The 17,479-nt window shown below is 38.3% G+C and overlaps 1 protein-coding gene across 1 annotated transcript; it reads right to left on the reverse strand.

Annotated features, from left to right (window-relative positions):
* Positions 1–627: 627 nt before the first annotated feature.
* On the reverse strand, positions 628–13,077 carry uchl1 (ubiquitin carboxyl-terminal esterase L1 (ubiquitin thiolesterase)). Its single transcript, XM_072251858.1, has 9 exons — positions 12,966–13,077; positions 12,855–12,866; positions 12,407–12,535; positions 7,477–7,627; positions 7,150–7,235; positions 7,013–7,060; positions 4,811–4,880; positions 3,385–3,443; positions 628–3,162 (listed from the first exon to the last, which is right to left on the reverse strand). Exons 1-9 carry the CDS (start codon positions 12,996–12,998, stop codon positions 3,076–3,078), a joined length of 675 nt encoding a protein of 224 aa, XP_072107959.1. The 5' UTR covers positions 12,999–13,077; the 3' UTR covers positions 628–3,075.
* Positions 13,078–17,479: the final 4,402 nt, after the last annotated feature.

Genomic DNA, 17,479 nt, shown 5'->3' on the forward strand with positions numbered 1-17,479 from the left:
TTGTCACCCAAAACACTCAAAAACTTCTACAGATGTACCATGGAAAGCATTCTGAAAGGCTGCTGCATCACCATCTGGTATGGGGGGGGGGGGTTACTACTACACGAGATAGAAGTTGCAAAAAACTTGTAAAATTAGTCAGCTTCATGGGTACTAGCTTCTGTAGTATCCAGATCTTCAATGAGTGGTACCTTAGGAAGGCAGCATCCATCATTAAGGACTCTCACCCCTCCCTAGGAAATGCCCCCTTCTTATAGTTTCTGTCAGCAAGGAGGCACAGAAGCCTGAAGGCACACACTCCGATTCAGTAGCAACTTCTTCCCCTCTGCCACCCAATTTCTAAATGGACATTGAAACCATGAACACCATCTCACTACTGTTTTTGTTTGTTATCTTGCACCACTTAATTTAACATATATACTTAATGTAACTCAGGCACTCTTCATTTATCATGCATTTCATTGTACTCATGATGTTGTGAAACTCGTAACTTTACATATGCCAGTGATGTTAAATCTGATCAAAACCTCAAAGGCAAATGGAGGCTAAAAACAAACAAGCTGCAAGTAAAGATATGCCATTGGCTTCAATAATTTTCATCTTGTGTAACTAATTACAATACACATCTTAAACGGTTGCAGTGATTTTATTTATTATGCAGCTGTAAAAATTAGGCACAATGTGGGATTAAGCCGCATTTCCAGTTTCTGCAGACAAATTTGAGGCAAAGTACAATAGTCCAGCACTAAATCAAGTAGCTTTTACCAGTCTACTGCAGTGTTCACAAGGTGGATGCTCAAAAATTTATGACTGCTTTTGAATACAACTATAAATATTTTCTATTCAATACTGCCCAAGATAGAAATTCTGCAGAAATACAGTGCCTTGAAAAAGTATTCATCCCCAACTATTTTCACATTTTATTGTCTCATTTTCTAAATTTAAAATATTGGAAGATTTAAGCCAATCTACAAGACATTGTGCATCATGTCAAATCAGAAATACTAAAACCTGTCAATTTATTAAACATTAAAAACCAAAATTGTGAGGCTGATAAAGTATTCATCAACTTTCCGCAGGTGCAATATATTACCTTAACAACTTCCCCAATTTGTTTGATGTAGAAAATTGAAGGATCCCGTTTTCAATGAATTCATAAGAATATTCCTTCTTTCTGTAAAGGCCAACAGTATGGCAGATTTTCAACAGACAAAGCCAAAATAGCATTCAAGACAAGTCAGGAAGATTTCAAAAAAAGTGAAGCACAAATCTGGGAAAGGGTACAAGACCATCTCAAAGGCACTGAACATACCTCCAAGCTCAGTGCAGTCCATCATGAAAAAGTGGGAAAAAATGAAATTACAGCCATAGTGTAGGTCAAGCCATCCCTGTGAACTTAAGACACTGGAGAAGAAAGGCATTTTAAGAGGCTACTCTGATCCCAACAGTCAGAGTTAGCAGCAGAAGTCAGTGGCTGCAACTGGAGAAAAAGTTCATGGCTCCCCACTCTAACGCTTTGTATAAAAAGGGTTTTTAAATGGAAAAGTGGCAAGGAAGAAGTCTCAGCTTAAAAACATCTTTGCCCATAAAGATGTTGCAAAGTTTCACTTAGGAGATACTGTAAAGATGTGAAAGTAGGTCTTGTCAGATGAGACAAAATTGGAACATTTTGGCTCAGCACTAAACAGTGCATGGGCATAAATCTAATGCTGTGTATCAGCCAGGTAACACCATCCCTACTGTAAAATATAGTGGAGGCAACATCATGCAATGGGGATTGAGGACTGCTCCAAGAACAGAATTTCAGTCATGCATAAGTCAACTGCAACATTGAGGAGAGTACTTTGCAGACAAAGAATGAACCAAGCTTAGACAAGACCAATGTGGTCTACAAAATCCAATGCAGGGATTGTAGCAAATATTACATCAGCCAAATTGTGAGAAACCTCTCCATAAGAATCCACAAATATCATCTGGCTGTAAAGCAATATGACGACCTCTCCCTAGTCTCCACCCATGAAGATCAAGGGGCACAAACTCAACTGGGCATCAGTGAGTTATTGCACGAAGCAAACACATAGCATGCAGGAGAATTCCTAGAAGCATGGTTTTCCATGAACAATTCTGTAGACAAATTGCTTACAGGCGTCTATCCTACTTACGAACCGATGCAGGCAAAATTCCAGACGACAACACACAAAGTTTGCCACACAGCCAATCAGCGATGAGATTTCCTTCTCACATCACAACTGAGTTTCTGAAATGTTGATTCAGCTGATTGTCATTATTGGCCAAGCATTTGGAGGACACCACAATCAACAGCACATTGACAATGTCTCTTTGCATGTTGATCAAATGTTTGCAAGTAAATTAAGATAGGGGGCGGCGGGGGAAACTCAATCCCCCCACCCCGCACACAAAGCCAGTTAGTCCTGCAGCAGGACAACCCAAAGCACACTGCCAGAGCAACCATGAAGTGGCTTTAACTGAAGAAAATTGATATCCTTGAGTGGCCCAGTGCAAGTAATGACCTTAACCCAATTGAACATCTGTTCCAAGACCCCAAGATTGCTGTCCAACACTGCTCCCCAACTAAGCTGGCACAGCTTGAGCAATTTTCCCAAGGAGGAATAGGCAAATCTTGCCCCATCACATTGTACCAAGCTAATAGAGACATCCAAAAAGACTACTAGCTGTAACAACTGCAAGAGGTGGTTCAATTAAGTACTGAGCAAAGGAGGACTGAATACTTTTGAACTGCTGACATTTCAGTTCTTGAATTTAGATTTTCATGCTTAACAATTTGTCCAAAAAAAAAAAATGTGGTTCACAAATACTCAACTAAATTGATCAAAATCCCTTATCGTAATACTCATTTATGAGAGGTTGGGAGCTGAAAATATCTGCAAGGCACTGTACTAACCATTGAACTTCAACCATTCTTACTATACGTGTAAAAAGGCTGCACTTAAACTTCTTCAATATACACAAGTGATTTAAGCTAAAACATTCAGAGCTTAGAATAGCAATTTAAACTGCAGTGCTGTGCTTATTGTTTACTTTCCCATCCCCCATTCATGAGGCTTTGCAAAGTGCCACAGCAGTAAAGCGAACTTCTCCTTGATCACGTTCCATGAATTGTCTGCATATTTTTGCTGCATCCTGCAAAAACAATTCTTAATATTAAAAAAGCAGATTCCCAGAAGCACTGAATTTACCAACCAAATTGTAATTTTTCTTGCATGCTGATTACTCAAACGTTTGTTCATATTCAATATATGCAACTAAGTTAATGAGATCCTGACCAAGATAAATTTAGATTTTTACCAATTATAAAACATGAAGTTGTGGAGTCAAGAGTTAAAATTGAGTTCAGTAACTCACCTGCATTAAACTATCTTTTGATGTTTCTCCATGGTCAATTGGAAATGGCATCCTTCCATCTTTAAAAAACCAAAAGTAAAATGTGTAGGGCATTATAAATAAGCATAATAAGGCCACTGATGAAAAAGGCCATTCAACTAGACAAAAGCCAAAGCAACTTGCTAAAAAAGTTAACTGTTCATATAGTGGGAACTCCAGAATTTAAATGACAAGCATTATTGAACGACTGCCTTAACGTTAACTACTGCCAGTTATCCAACACCTCAAACTTAAAACAAAAACTGCAAGTTCAACTATCACCACATCGATAGAGCTGCTCTATATGCACAACTGTTTGTTTACTTCTGTGGTTTAGTACCCAGTGCCAAATTAAATAGTGGATTCTCATTAATTGGGACACATTGGGATCAGTACATTTTGGCTCAATTAGCCAAGGCTTCCTGGATATAATTAAAGGTACAAGGAACTACCATTTAACTGAGTAAAAATTTAATTAAATGGAATACAGAACTTAGTTCCAGGTTAGACAGAGGAATTCATCTGCCATGTTCTTTTGACTATGAAAAATACATCAGCACTGACACCCAGTGCAGATAATGCACTGCTTTCATAACCTGATTTAGACAATTGCATCCTCCAGATCACTTTTTATATTGTTTCATTAAAGATGATCATCGATATCTTTATAATTCCCAACTTGAAATAGTGAAATCATTTCATTTTCTTTCCTGGCCATCTCCGGCATCTCCAAGCCTCAACGCTTGAAACCACAGTGAGCAAAACAGGTCAGAATTGCCTCACCGCTTATTTCTTGACAACTTTCAGTGACCCAAAAAAAAAACTTTTTGAACACAAACACATGCAAGTGATGCTACTTAAAAACCAATTACTTAAGCATAGTGTAGCATGTAACAGCCACACAAGTGCACGTGATTGATGCTAGTTAGAAATTACTCAGCAAGTCTCCTGTCCCAATTAAATGAAGGGAATTCCAGCTATTTTGAATTAATTTGTTCTTTTAGTATTGCCCCAATTAAATAGCTGCCCTGATTAACTACTGGCACAATTAAATGAAATCCACAGTACAACCATTTCATAAACAAGAGAAAATCTACAGATGCTGGAAATCTAAGCAACACACAAAATGCTGCAGGAACTCAACAGCCCAGGTAGCATCTATGGAAAAAAGTACATTTGACGTTTCAGCCCAAAATGTCGATTGTACTTTATTGCTCCCCCTCATAGATACTGCCTGGCCTGCCCAGTTCCTCCAGCATTTTGTGTGTGTGTATCACCATTTCTTGTCAGCACTATGCTTGGGCATCTAATACTGGATGTTGTGCACCAGTCACTAAGTTGTGTAGTTAGCTTATAGTTTGAAATAAAATGTAATAGTGACAAGCAATTTTGTGCAAGACAGTGTTACCTAGTTCATAGAGGTGTCCATCTACGCCAACAAAAGTGATAAAATGGAAGTTCGTACCATCTTCATGCAACTACAAAGAAACAATAATTACTGCATGACATTTTATCTAACTATATTCAGATACTGGCTGTTACACCAGTAATCTTAAACTAGTTCTAGAGCACTGATCCAAGGACTTGTTAACCCTCATGATATCAGGTAAATTTTGATTAATCTGAGAACTTCAAGGCTTCTATTTAGAGCTTGGAATCAAGTATACTGTGGACTCAATTGTTCATAGTAAAAACTGGATTAGAACTGCAAGGCAGACTCAAAGGCTTGCAAAAGGGACAAGCCTAGACTAAGTGTATGGATAATAAGTGGGATACGGAGATGAGGGGAGATCTTTCAAATACTAGAAAGCCTGAATACAGTAGACAGAGAGGAATCTTCCATTTGTATGAGAGCTTGTGATTGATGACATAACCCAAAATGGAAAAAAGGAACATCCCTTTAAAGCAGACTAGGTGGTGGTGAATCTGTAGCATTTGTTGCCACATAGGGCTGTGGAGGCCAAGTCATTGGGTACATTCAAGGCAGAGACTGATACATTCTTGACTGGGAAGGGGTTAAGGATTTTGGAGTGGGGAGAAGATAGATTGAGAGAATACTTTAAAGGAAGAAATGTCACCTATGATTGAGTGGCAGAATGGACTCAAATGGGCTAAATGGTTCCCATACCTTGTGTTTTATGGTATAGCCGGAGATCAGCTATGGGGAGCTAGCAAGAGGAAGAACAGCAAAACTACAAAATGTTACAAAGATGAGAGGATCCTAATACATAAGCTTAGCATACAAATATAGCAAGCAATTAAGATGAAACCATGACCTTTGATGCAGGATTCAGGATACAAAATTAGGGAAATTTCAATGCCACTTTACAAGGAACAAAAAAAAAAAAACACCTGGCATAGTGCACACTTTTAGTTTCCATATAAAGTAATCATCCTAGTAGTCAAAAACCATTCATAGAAACATCTGAAATTGAATCCTGATTGAGAAATGATTGATTGGAATTAAAATAATTAGAGTGATTCCCTGGGGTGGGGGGTTTAAGGAAAGAGACAAGAGTCTTTGAATATTGGTTCTTCACCTAATGGGAGATAATTTTAAAATGAGGGGTCCATTTAAGTATATGCATTTTTCTACCCAAGAGTTTACTGTAGTGGGAGACAAACGGGTATTTTGAACACAAGGGAGTTGATGTTTCGAAAGACTTAGTAAGTGGTGTCCAGGCCAAGACTAGATTAGCAACAATCTTACAGAACGGCTACTCTCAATTTTTAATCTAGATCTACGGACACTTTTGTATCATGAACAAAAGTCAGCTTGGTTTAGGTTGGTAGCAAGTTCCTCACAAGTGCAGTACATGATATGAATTACCTGTTCATTTGTCCAAGAGTAACATTTTCAATGTGCACCACTAAAAAAAACACCAGCCAGCTAATAAGGTTGGTGTATTGTGGCATGTCTGGATTCACACTCAGTTGCACAGAAAATAGCAGTGGAGGAAGCCACATGACGCTGTAGTCCATACTTCCCCCAACCCAAAGGATAGTTACACAAGTGCAACTGAGTTTTAGTCTGGTATTGTCATTGCAAGGTCTGATGAAAATAAACAGTGCAAGAATTGTCATCTTGTTTATAAAGATTTGTACCAACTAGAAACATCTTTATAACAGGAGCGGGATAAATTGATTATTAGTATTCATCTGATGACCAAAGGGGAAGAGTTCTCCATCATCGCACATTGAATGAACACAAAGCTTTAGTCAAGTAGGAAACTAGAACCTGGTATCCATAGTTAAACCCCATGTGGAAGGAAAAACCAAAGTTGTCTTGATCCACTTTGGAAATACTGTAAACCTATCTATTCCAAGGATGGGTAGAGAACATCTGATTGCGCTAGTATCAATTTGGAAAAGCAAACTAAAATTCAGTGTCATGTTAAAGTTTTGTAACCAAAATGCAGAATTCCCCAGTTAGTCCTACTATATTGGCATAGTGCAGTTTATTAAACCTTGTTAGCAAGTTGCAGAATTACAGAGCCCTCCCAGGTCCATTAACAGAACTGCAACTGTTACCAAAGTAGTTTCCAGTTTCAAGATGCAAAGACATAAAATAATAGCTTTATTCAAATGTCAGTATAGTGCATCTTCTTACCCGACACTCTCCTTCATCTGCAGTGGCATCATGTGCTGCATGTATCTCCTACACAGAAAATTCAAATAGCTTAGCGAAGCCTGATAATTCAGTTTTGCTTTGCAAAGATACCCAAATCTTGGAAATTTAAAGATCACCTCATTTTGTTCTAATTGCTTTGCTCTTTCCTTAGCTGAAAGATCTGCAGTTCCATTGAGAAATTTCTTCAATATTGAACCTTCAACTGCAAAAAACAAGATATTACTCTGAAGGCACATATTCAATTAAAGAACCCCCACCCAAACTTCATTAGAATAAGCAAAGCTGATTAAAGGTGTAACCTCAGGGAATATATAATAGCCATTTAATGCACAGCTTTAAATGTGTAGGCATGAGCTTACTAGACTTGTGAAAAAATATTGCTTTCCTTCACAAAACCTGAGTAAAATTGGACAGCACATTAAAATCTTAGCAAGCAATCTTACCAAACTCAAGTTTATCTTGATTGTTGGCAACAGTGTTCACAAGTGCAATAGTGCCACAGGAATTTGAAATAGACTGTGCCACAAAGTAGATTTTTGAGTCAATGCCCTTCCCACTCAGTTCTGAAGTTTGACGGTTTCTGTGCGATTCATGCTATGTGGGAAGAAAAACAGCATTAGCAAACTGCATTTTTATTCTGTGCCAAAGCAATGATATCTGCAACTCTGCTCCATTATTCAGCAAGGTGACAGATCCTGCATCTGCTGCCTGCAATCTTACTCCCATTGAGGGCAATCTAGAACAAGAATTGATGCAAGAGTCTGTGGACTGATGTCTACAATAAGAAACAATTGTCAGACTGCCAGGACTAAAATGAGTGCACCTTTTACTGGAGCACATCTATGCTGTTCTGTCCTTGTATATACACTGTGTAGTCATAACCACACAGAAATTCTTGACTTGTCACATTATACATTTCCTACTTGAATAGGCCTTTGAACTGACAATAATGACTAGAATCTCTTGCAGCAAATTCAAGATGCAGTTGCATTGTTTACTGGAGAGGAAGATTACTGGAATAGAACAAAATTTAGGATTCAGTGATGAAGTTAAGAAATTTATGCACATTTGTTTTCAAAACAACCTTCAAAGTGACAACTGTCAATCACAAACTATTAGGAGATACAAAAAGGAAAATAACCATGATTTCACATAATTAGAAGGCTGAGCAACTTAATTATAGACTTTCAATAATCTTGTTCCCTTCAAGTTTCTCTAGCATCTTGACTAAGCTTATTACACTGCAGATTGACATTTAAGTTTGTGTTGAATTACTACTATGTATTAAGGACACAACCAATGGCAAGAAAGGACCAGTTATACTGTAGTGGACGATGCAACAAAAACTTTCCCCCCCATCTCAATATGCAAACCAAGAACAACTGAAGTTAATTTGATCACATGACCATGACTGTGGCCATTACTATGTGGCTAACCTTAGCTCAAACACCATCTATAAATTTACCACTGACACAGCTGTTGGCAGAATTTCAGATGAGGATATTGGACACACTGTCATCAAGACCAAGGAATTGATTGTGGACTTCAGGAAAGGGAAGTCAAGAGTACACACACCAGTCTTCAGAGGGATCAGCAATGAAAAGGGTGAGCAATTTCAAGTTCCTGAGTGTCCACATCTCCAAAAATCTATCCTAAGCCCAACATATTGATGTAATTACAAAGAACGACAGCAGCTACATTTCATTAGGAGTTTGAGGAAACTTAGTATGTCACTAAAGACTCATGCAGATTTCTATAGATGTTCCTTAAGGTTGTTATAGCTGGTAATGAGGACAAGCTCCCAATACACATTAAATGTTCCCATGTTGTGCACCTCAAATAGCTTCCACCAGTTCCAGCTCCTGGCCTTCACATATGGCTTAGCTTCTAAGCCTGGCAGAACTGTTTCTACTGTCAGAAGTAAAGGCAGGTTATTGGCACCTTAAAACCAGTCACTTCAGGTGAGGTTGGCAACTCATCAAGAAAGAAAATTGATTTCAAACCTCCACTGCTTTGCATGAGTGGCTACACCTACTCATAGGCAAGGCTTCAGGCGTAAACCAAAAGGGAAAAATTGTAAACTTGAGGTCCTAAGGCAGCTCTACGTTGAGTTTAACACTGACTGGCAATTCCTGCAACATGACTGGTGCCAAATTGTATCGGTCTCTTTGTATCTTTGCGTTCATCAGATGCACAGAGAGGGGAAGTTTGCTACATGGGTTACAGCTTGCTGCCCATATTGTACTGTCCAGGCTTGCAAGCATGCCCTTTTCTCATTACCACCAAGGTAGTGGTATAGGAGCCTAAAGCCATTTCAGGAACAACTTCTCCTCCAGATTTATGAACAAACAATGAACCCCATTGCTCTTAACACTAAATTTTATATACATTTCTTGTTGTAATGTTTTTAAAATTATGTATTGCACTGTACTGCTGCAAAACAAATTTCAGGATATGCCAGTGATATCAAACCTGAAAAATGCCAACCAGGTTACAGGCATGACTAGCTCCACAGCAACAGTTCTTCAATTAAATGTTGCATGATATTACATCAAGGGCACAACAAGAGAAAAACAAATGTTGAGAGTTCATAATTTAAATTTCAGTATCAGAGCAATGAATAAAATTATTTCTGCAAGCTACAATGACAGGTCTATCCCTCACCAAGCTCAATAGTAGCAACCTTTTGAAATACAGAATTTCTGGTTTAGAATCTTTGGCACTGAAGGCTCCAATTAAATCAATACAAATATGAAGGGAGATAAGTGTTGCTTAATCTCAGGAAAGTACAAGGTCATATGAAAACTAAGATAAACCAGCTGCCTGTGTGGAAGATTCAAATCAAGCCTTCAATGCCCACAAGTCAGTATGATCAAATACACAAATTCCTGTTACACATTCCAGCTTGGTACATCTCATGACAGAAAAAAAATGATGCTGCTTTACTAGCAGCTTCTGGCCCATTCAAATATTAACTTCAATAGCTTCCTCAATAGGCAGCTTCAGCCTTTGGAATCAAGTATTACTGCAGACCAGACATTTACTCCAACAAATCCAAAACCATACAAATAACTATTAGGGCCACAAATACTCCAGCCACAAGTAATCAGGTTGGCTCTTTGCTCTTACATTGAGAGAGCATTTGTTATATTTAGAATTAAAGACTTGGTCACCAATAGTGGAATGACTAATTAGTAATTCTAAAACAGCAGAATGGGGGGGGGGGGCCTGTTTTGGGTACAAGTTCAAAATCTAATTAAGCCAATGACTTTAGTGCTGTGACGTTCAATGTAGGAATCAAACAGATAAAAACTTACTTCATGTAAGTGTGTACCCAACAGAAAGGATAACCAGCAAGATAGAAGAGATTGACAAGTATAATAAATCATAGGAATTTTACTATGTTGAGAATCAGATTTCATATCACTGGCTTGAAATTTGTTGCTTTCTGGCAGCATTACATTGTAATACAATACATATAAATTACAGTATGTATTCAAAAAACTAAATTAGGTAGTGCAAAAAAAAGGGGAGGTAATTCTGAGGGTAGTGCTCATGTGTTCATTGTCCAGTCATATGATGGCACAGGGGAAAGCTGTTCCTGAAATGTTGAGTGTGGGGCTTCAGGCTCCTGAACCACGTCCTTGATGGTAGCTTTGAGGAGAGGGCATGTCTTGGGTGATTGGAGTCCCTAATGATGGATGCTGCCTTTGAGGCATTGCCTTTTGAAGTTGTCCTGGATACTGGGGAGGCTAGTGCCCACGATGAAGCTGGCAGAGATGACTGCTTGCTGCAGCTTTTTCCAATTCTATGTATTGGCCACTCCTTACCAGACCATGATGAAACCAGTTAGAATACTCTCCACGGTACATCTAGATATTTGTGAGCATCTTGGGCGACACACCAACTCTCCTCAAACTCTTAATGAAATATACGCACTGTCATGCCTTCTTTGTAATTGCTTCAATACTTTGGACCCAGGATAGACCTTCAGAGATGCTGACATTCAAGCATGAAATTGTTCATCCTTTCCACTGCTGATCCCCTCGATGAGGGACTGGTATGTGTTCCCTTAACTTTCCCTTCCTGAAGTCAACAATCAATTCCTTGGTTTTACTGACGTTGAGTACAAGATCGCTGCTGCACCACCACTCAACCAGCTGATCAATCTCACTCATTTGTCTTGTCACCATCTGAAATTCTGCCAATAATTGCTGTGTCATTAGTAAATCAATAGATGCCATTTAAGCTGACCCTAGCCACACAATCATGGGAAGGTTGACATCAAAGTACAACAGTCTTTTAGAAAGGATAATTAAATACATGTCAATGCCTGTATTTTGATCTTTATTCACCCAGACAAAAACAATCAGTTTAGTTTTATTACACCACACTCATTCCAACCACTCCAGGAATGAATGCTAATGATGAAAGTACATTCAAAGTTTTCAAACTACTTCCAAGGGCAAATTTAGACCTTCAATTCTCACAATGACCAACATTTGTTACTGCAAAGTAACAGATTTGAGTTCAGTTTGAAAAGACAAATCCTTCCCTGCAGGGCATCCTTAACTAGGGTTTTAATTCAACATATAAAATGAGCTCATGGTTATAATGCACTTCCTCCTTCCCTCATACATCTATCCCTTTCAAACACGAATTTGTAATCTAGTTAAATTTGTACTTTATATAAAAAAGAGGCAGTAACAAAAGCTTTCCTTTTTAGAAAAAATACTTGTAAATGGAATAGTTTGTTTTAAATTGTAGGCATTTCACCTGCCTCCTGGTCTGACCAAAACAGAATGGAGATTCCTCATGAGAAATCTTTGCCATTGCTTAAAGAAAAAAAAGCAAAATCTTTGTTTACCAATGTGGTTAATTAATTGTTTGCACAAGGTCAGAAAGGATAATCATTTGGTTGTCATGGCTAAGATTAGCACCGTAAAAAGGCAAAATTTACAAGCCTGGGTAGGACGAGGCAATTAATTCCACCCAAATTATTAGCAGTGAAGATAGCATTGAAATGGGATTTCATTGTAAAGAAAATCTTATTTTAGGGAGACATTTCAGGATCATTCCAGAAGCCTGTTTGCCTTACATTAAAAAGGCTAAGAAATACAAATCTCTTATCTGCAAAAGTATTATCTATGGATATTGTATTACTATTCTGAGAAACAAGGATATTTTGCTTCATCTACTGTTGGAAAATACACCAAATTCAGACATGATATAGGGTTGATTTATACACGCAATTTAAGTCTCCGCCTGTTTTGAATAATTGCTTGAAAAAAATAAGTTTGTATTTAGCGTTGCCAAGTTCACGGTGGTTTAACACAGTACCAGGGATGAACACACTTGAAGACGGTGCCGTACCTGTTGACTAAGAGGAAAAAGAAGCAGCAGGGCGCATACGGGCGACGGTACCATGGATAGGGATTCGTTTTCCAGACCCAACACATCTACGAACTTCCAACTGGAAGCCACACCCAGACGAGAGAGGCACTACGCAGAAAGCAAGACTTTTAACACGAGGACTATTAAAATATTTCATGTTATTAGATCCAAATGGCAAATTAGAAGCCAAGTCTATGTATCTAACGTGATAGAAATTTAAATGGTGTATCCATAATTGGAAATTTACTCATGACCGCGCCCTTTTGTTTAATATTTGAGTTAAATATTTGTATGTACATGCAAGATAGAGAAAATAAATGAACCCCTTTATTTTGTTTAACTTAAAAGAGCATCCGAAGACATCTGTAAATCAAACGAGGTCGTTGAATCCCTGTCGAATTTGATACTGATTCTGTTGCGCACTTACTTTATTCAGCGTCTGCAATATATATAAAAAAATAAAGTCAACATGGTTACATTTCAGCAAAATAAACCATTAAAATGGAATCCTCTGCTATACCTAAAGAATGGTACTTACCTCGGGGTTGATTTCCATTGCTTTCCACTCCATTGTTGCAGTATTTCGGACTAAACCTGAGGAAAGAGCTCTGACAGTAGACGTGTGAGTGCAGAACGATCTAGCAATCAGACGCACTGGGCGGGGCTTTAATACCCACACCGGAGTTAATCCACTGCGGAATGGGGGGGGGGGGTGGGGGGGTGGAGATGCTTAAAAAAAAGATCGGATCAGATGAGTTCATCAAGATACCGCCGAACACCTGCGGCACCTTCCTCCGTCAGAGAGCTCGGGCTAGCCAGCGAAAGCTGCGAGAGTTTCCGGTTGCCTTTCATCTCCTGTACCTACCGGCCCCACGTGTCATTAGCACAGTCCAAGTCTCCTGATCCGTCCGGATAAAACACTCTACCATCTCTGAAAATAGAACAGCACCAGTCTCTCTGCTAGCTAGTAATTTCTTAGAAGCGAAGTTGTATTACCCTGCAAAAGGCCTTCTGGTTCGGGTAATGGTGTACTGATAGTACGCAATGCGCATTTTCACTGTAAAGAAACGTTGATAGCGAAGCGCTGACCAGACCAGAGTTGTGTGAAACATTGGGGTGCACTGTCCTGTTAAAACCAACAAGAGTTGCCAAGTCCACTATAATTCACTAGGCATGTCGATCTGTTTCATAGATCTCTAGAAGCATACAAAATATTTTTCTTGTCCAGTAACAGGGTGCATGTAATGTTTTGTACGCATGATTTCTAATTGACATTAAAACTAAATGTAAGTACAAAAATCAATTTGTCCTTTTTTTGTAACATCACCGATACAGTTGTGAAATGGTTAAGGAAAAATAACAAGCATTTGAAGGTTAGGAGTCTGGGAATTGTATATGAAATTGAATGTGGAAATTTTGCCCTTCATCTTTTGAATTATTTGGCTGTTACGAGTTATCATAAATGGATTAAATAATCGAATGCGAATATAGCTGATCCATAACTATATATTCTTAGAATTAAACCAAGTTTCAACAAATGGCTTATTTTTATGAATATGTTACAGTATTTATCAAGTTGTACATGTTTACATCTGCAGGAACTGAAGTTTTGTTATAAAATATAAAAGCTACCATCTCACTGTATTAAAATGTAGATTAATCTTAAAGAATGCTATATTGACAATAGAATCTTGAGTTTCAGAATTAGATCTTAAGAAAAATTATTTTTGAAATACAATAATTTTAACTTTATATATTATTGTATCAAAATTTGAAATTTCTTTTGCATGCACAATAATGGAAAGAAAAAAATCACTGACCTTGACCTTACATTGCTGCTGCTTTATTTTGCAATAGACTAAAATTTGATCTGCAGATCAAAGTTCAGTGGTATTTGAAATAGCATATGCTATTTGCAAAAATTATCTCAATAATGATCAAATTTCAAAGTATTACATTTAATATAACAGATGGTTGGATAGTTATCTTCAGTACAATTTAAACATTACATCAGAACACATTACAACTGCTAAAGATCAGGTAATTCAATATGATGCATTACAACAAAATTATCAAAAATGATTTTGACCGCAATTAACAGCAATTAAATGTGAAATGTAGTAGTAGAAAAGGAAATGTAGAAAACAATTAGTAAAAAACTCATTCATGTGCATTATTTATTAATTTGTCTCTAAATGAATGTTTGTGGGGAGAGGCAGACTATGCAACACATTTGATGTGTTGTCTATGCAAAGATAGGCCATGCACAGGATCTTGCTGAGGCCATATTGTACATTGTGCCTAGAAAAAAATCTGTGACATTGTTGAATAGACATGAGAAGATTTTTAGCCATTGAAATGTCATTAAAATCTTACAACATATTAAATGTTTATCATGATAAAATGCTCCTGATGTCTTGCACACAAGAGCATTCTTAATTATTCCAGTTTGGCATGCTTGTCTTCAGCAGCCCAAATATTGATTACAGGAGTCAGGTTCAAAGTTCAAAGTAAATTTATTATCAAAGTACATATATGTCACCAAATACAACACCAAGATTCATTTTCCTGCGGGCATACTCAGCAAATCTATAGGATAGTAACTATAATAGGATCAATGGAGGTTCAGTGAGAGTGCAGAAGACAACAAACTGTGCAATTGCAAATATAAATAAATAGCAATAAATAAAGAGAACATAAGATAATGAGATAAAAAATCAATAAAGTGAGATTATTGGTTGTAGGAACATTTCAATGATGGGGCAACTGAGTGTAGTTATCCCCTTCTATTCAGGAGCCTGATAGTTGAGGGGTATTAACTGTTCTTGAAACTGGTGATGTGAGCCTTGAGGATCTTGTACCTTCTGCCTGATGACAGCAGCAAGAAGAGAGCTCAGCCTGGGTGATGGGGATCTCTGATGATGAATGCTGTTTTTGACAACAGCGTTTCATGTAGGTGTGCTCAATAGTTGGGTGGGCTTTACTCATGATGTACTGGGTCAACTTTACTAGCTTTTGGAGGGTTTTCCATTCATAGGTATTGGTGTTTCCATACCAGGCTGTGATGCAGACAGTCCACTATATATCTATAGAATTTTGTCAAAAGTTTTAGACAAACTGAGCAAATACAAAAAGGGAAAAAAAGAAATAATAAATAAATTAAATAAACAAACAAACAAGCAATAAATATCAAAAACATGAGATGAAGAGTCCTTGAAAGTGAGTTCATGGGTTGTGGGAGTAGTTCAGTAATGGTTACAGCTGTAGAAGACATTGGTGGAACCTCATTTGAAGAACTGCTGAAGGAAGGATGCCACTAAACTGAAAAGGATACAAAAGAAATTGGAGGATCTGAGTTATAAGGAGAGGCAGATAGGCTAGGAGATAGTTTTCCAGCAGCACAGGAGGATGAGTGTGAACTTTACAGAGGTTTATCAAATCATGAGGGACATAGTTTAGGTGAATAGCTACAGCCTTCACAGGGTAGGAGAATCCAAAATTAAAGGGCAAAGATTTCTAATGAGTGGGGAAAGATTTAGAAGGGAACTGAGATAAGTTTTTCTACACAATGTGTGGTGTGTATGTAGAGCAAGCTGCTAGAGAAAGTGATGGAGGTAGGTACAATTGTGATACTTACAGACATTTAGATGGATACATAGATGGAAAAGGTTAAGGAGGATCTGGGCTATATGCAGGTAAATGGGAGTATCTCAGGCAACTTGGTCAGCATGGATGAGTTATGCCGAAGGCCAAAGTTCAATGGAACAATACCCTAGCAGGGATGACAGTGGAACAGCAATGGCAAGTGTTTCTGGGAATAATGCAGAAGGTGCAGGATCAGTTCATTCCAAAGAGGAAGAAAGATCCTAAGGGGAGTAAGGGGAGGCCGTGGCTGACAAGGGAAGTAATGGACAGTATAAAAATAAAAGAGAAGTATAACATAGAAAAGACGAGAGGGAAGCCGGAGGATTGGGAAACTTTTAAAGTGCAACAGAAGGTAACTAAAAAGGCAATACGCAGAGAAAAAAAGAGGTACGAAGGAAAGATAGCCAAGAATGTAAAGGAGGATAGTAAAAGCTTCTTTAGGTACGTGAAAAGGAAAAAAAATAGTTAAGACCAAAATTGGGCCCTTGAAGACAGAAAAGGGTGAATTTATTATGGGGAACAAGGAAATGGCAGATGAGTTGAACAGGTACTTTGGATCTGTCTTCCCTAGGGAAGGCACAAACAATCTCCCAGATATAATAGTGGCCAAAGGACCTAGGGTAATGGATGAACTGAAGGAAATTTATATTAGGCAGGAAATGATGTTGGATAGACTGTTGGGTCTGAAGGCTGATAAGTCCCCGGGACCTGATGGTCTGCATCCCAGGGTACTTAAGGAGGTGGCTTTAGAAATCGTGGACGCAATGGTAATCATTTTCCAATGTTCTATAGATTCAGGATCAGTTCCTGTGGATTGGAGGGTGGCTAATGTTCTCCCTCTCTTCAAGAAGGGAGGAAGAGAGTAAACAGGGAATTATAGACCGGTTAGCCTAACGTCGGTGGTGGGAAAGATGCTGGAGTCAATTATAAAGGATGAAATTATGACACATCTAGATAGCAGTAACAGAATAGGTCCGAGTCAGCATGGATTTACAAAAGGGAAATCGTGCTTGATTAATCTTCTGGAATTTTTTGAGGATGTAACTATGAAAATGGACAAGGGAGAGCCAGTGGATGTAGTGTACCTGGACTCTCAGAAAGCCTTTAATAAAGTCCCACATAGGAGACTAGTGGGCAAAATGAGGGCACATAGTACTGGGGGCAGAGTACTGACATGGATTGAAAATTGGCTAGCTGACAGAAAACAAAGAGTAGCGATTAACGGGTCACTTTCGGAATGGCAGGCGGTGACCAGTGGGGTACCGCAGGGTTCAGTGCTGGGACCGCAGCTGTTTACAATATATATTAATGATTTAGATGAGGGAATTAAAAGTAATATTAGCAAATTTGCCAATGACACAAAGCTGGGTGGCAGTGTGAAATGTGAAGACGATGCTATGAGAATGC

The sequence above is a fragment of the Mobula birostris genome, chromosome 3 (genome assembly GCF_030028105.1).
Source record: "Mobula birostris isolate sMobBir1 chromosome 3, sMobBir1.hap1, whole genome shotgun sequence".
Classification (NCBI taxonomy): Eukaryota; Metazoa; Chordata; class Chondrichthyes; order Myliobatiformes; family Myliobatidae; genus Mobula; species Mobula birostris.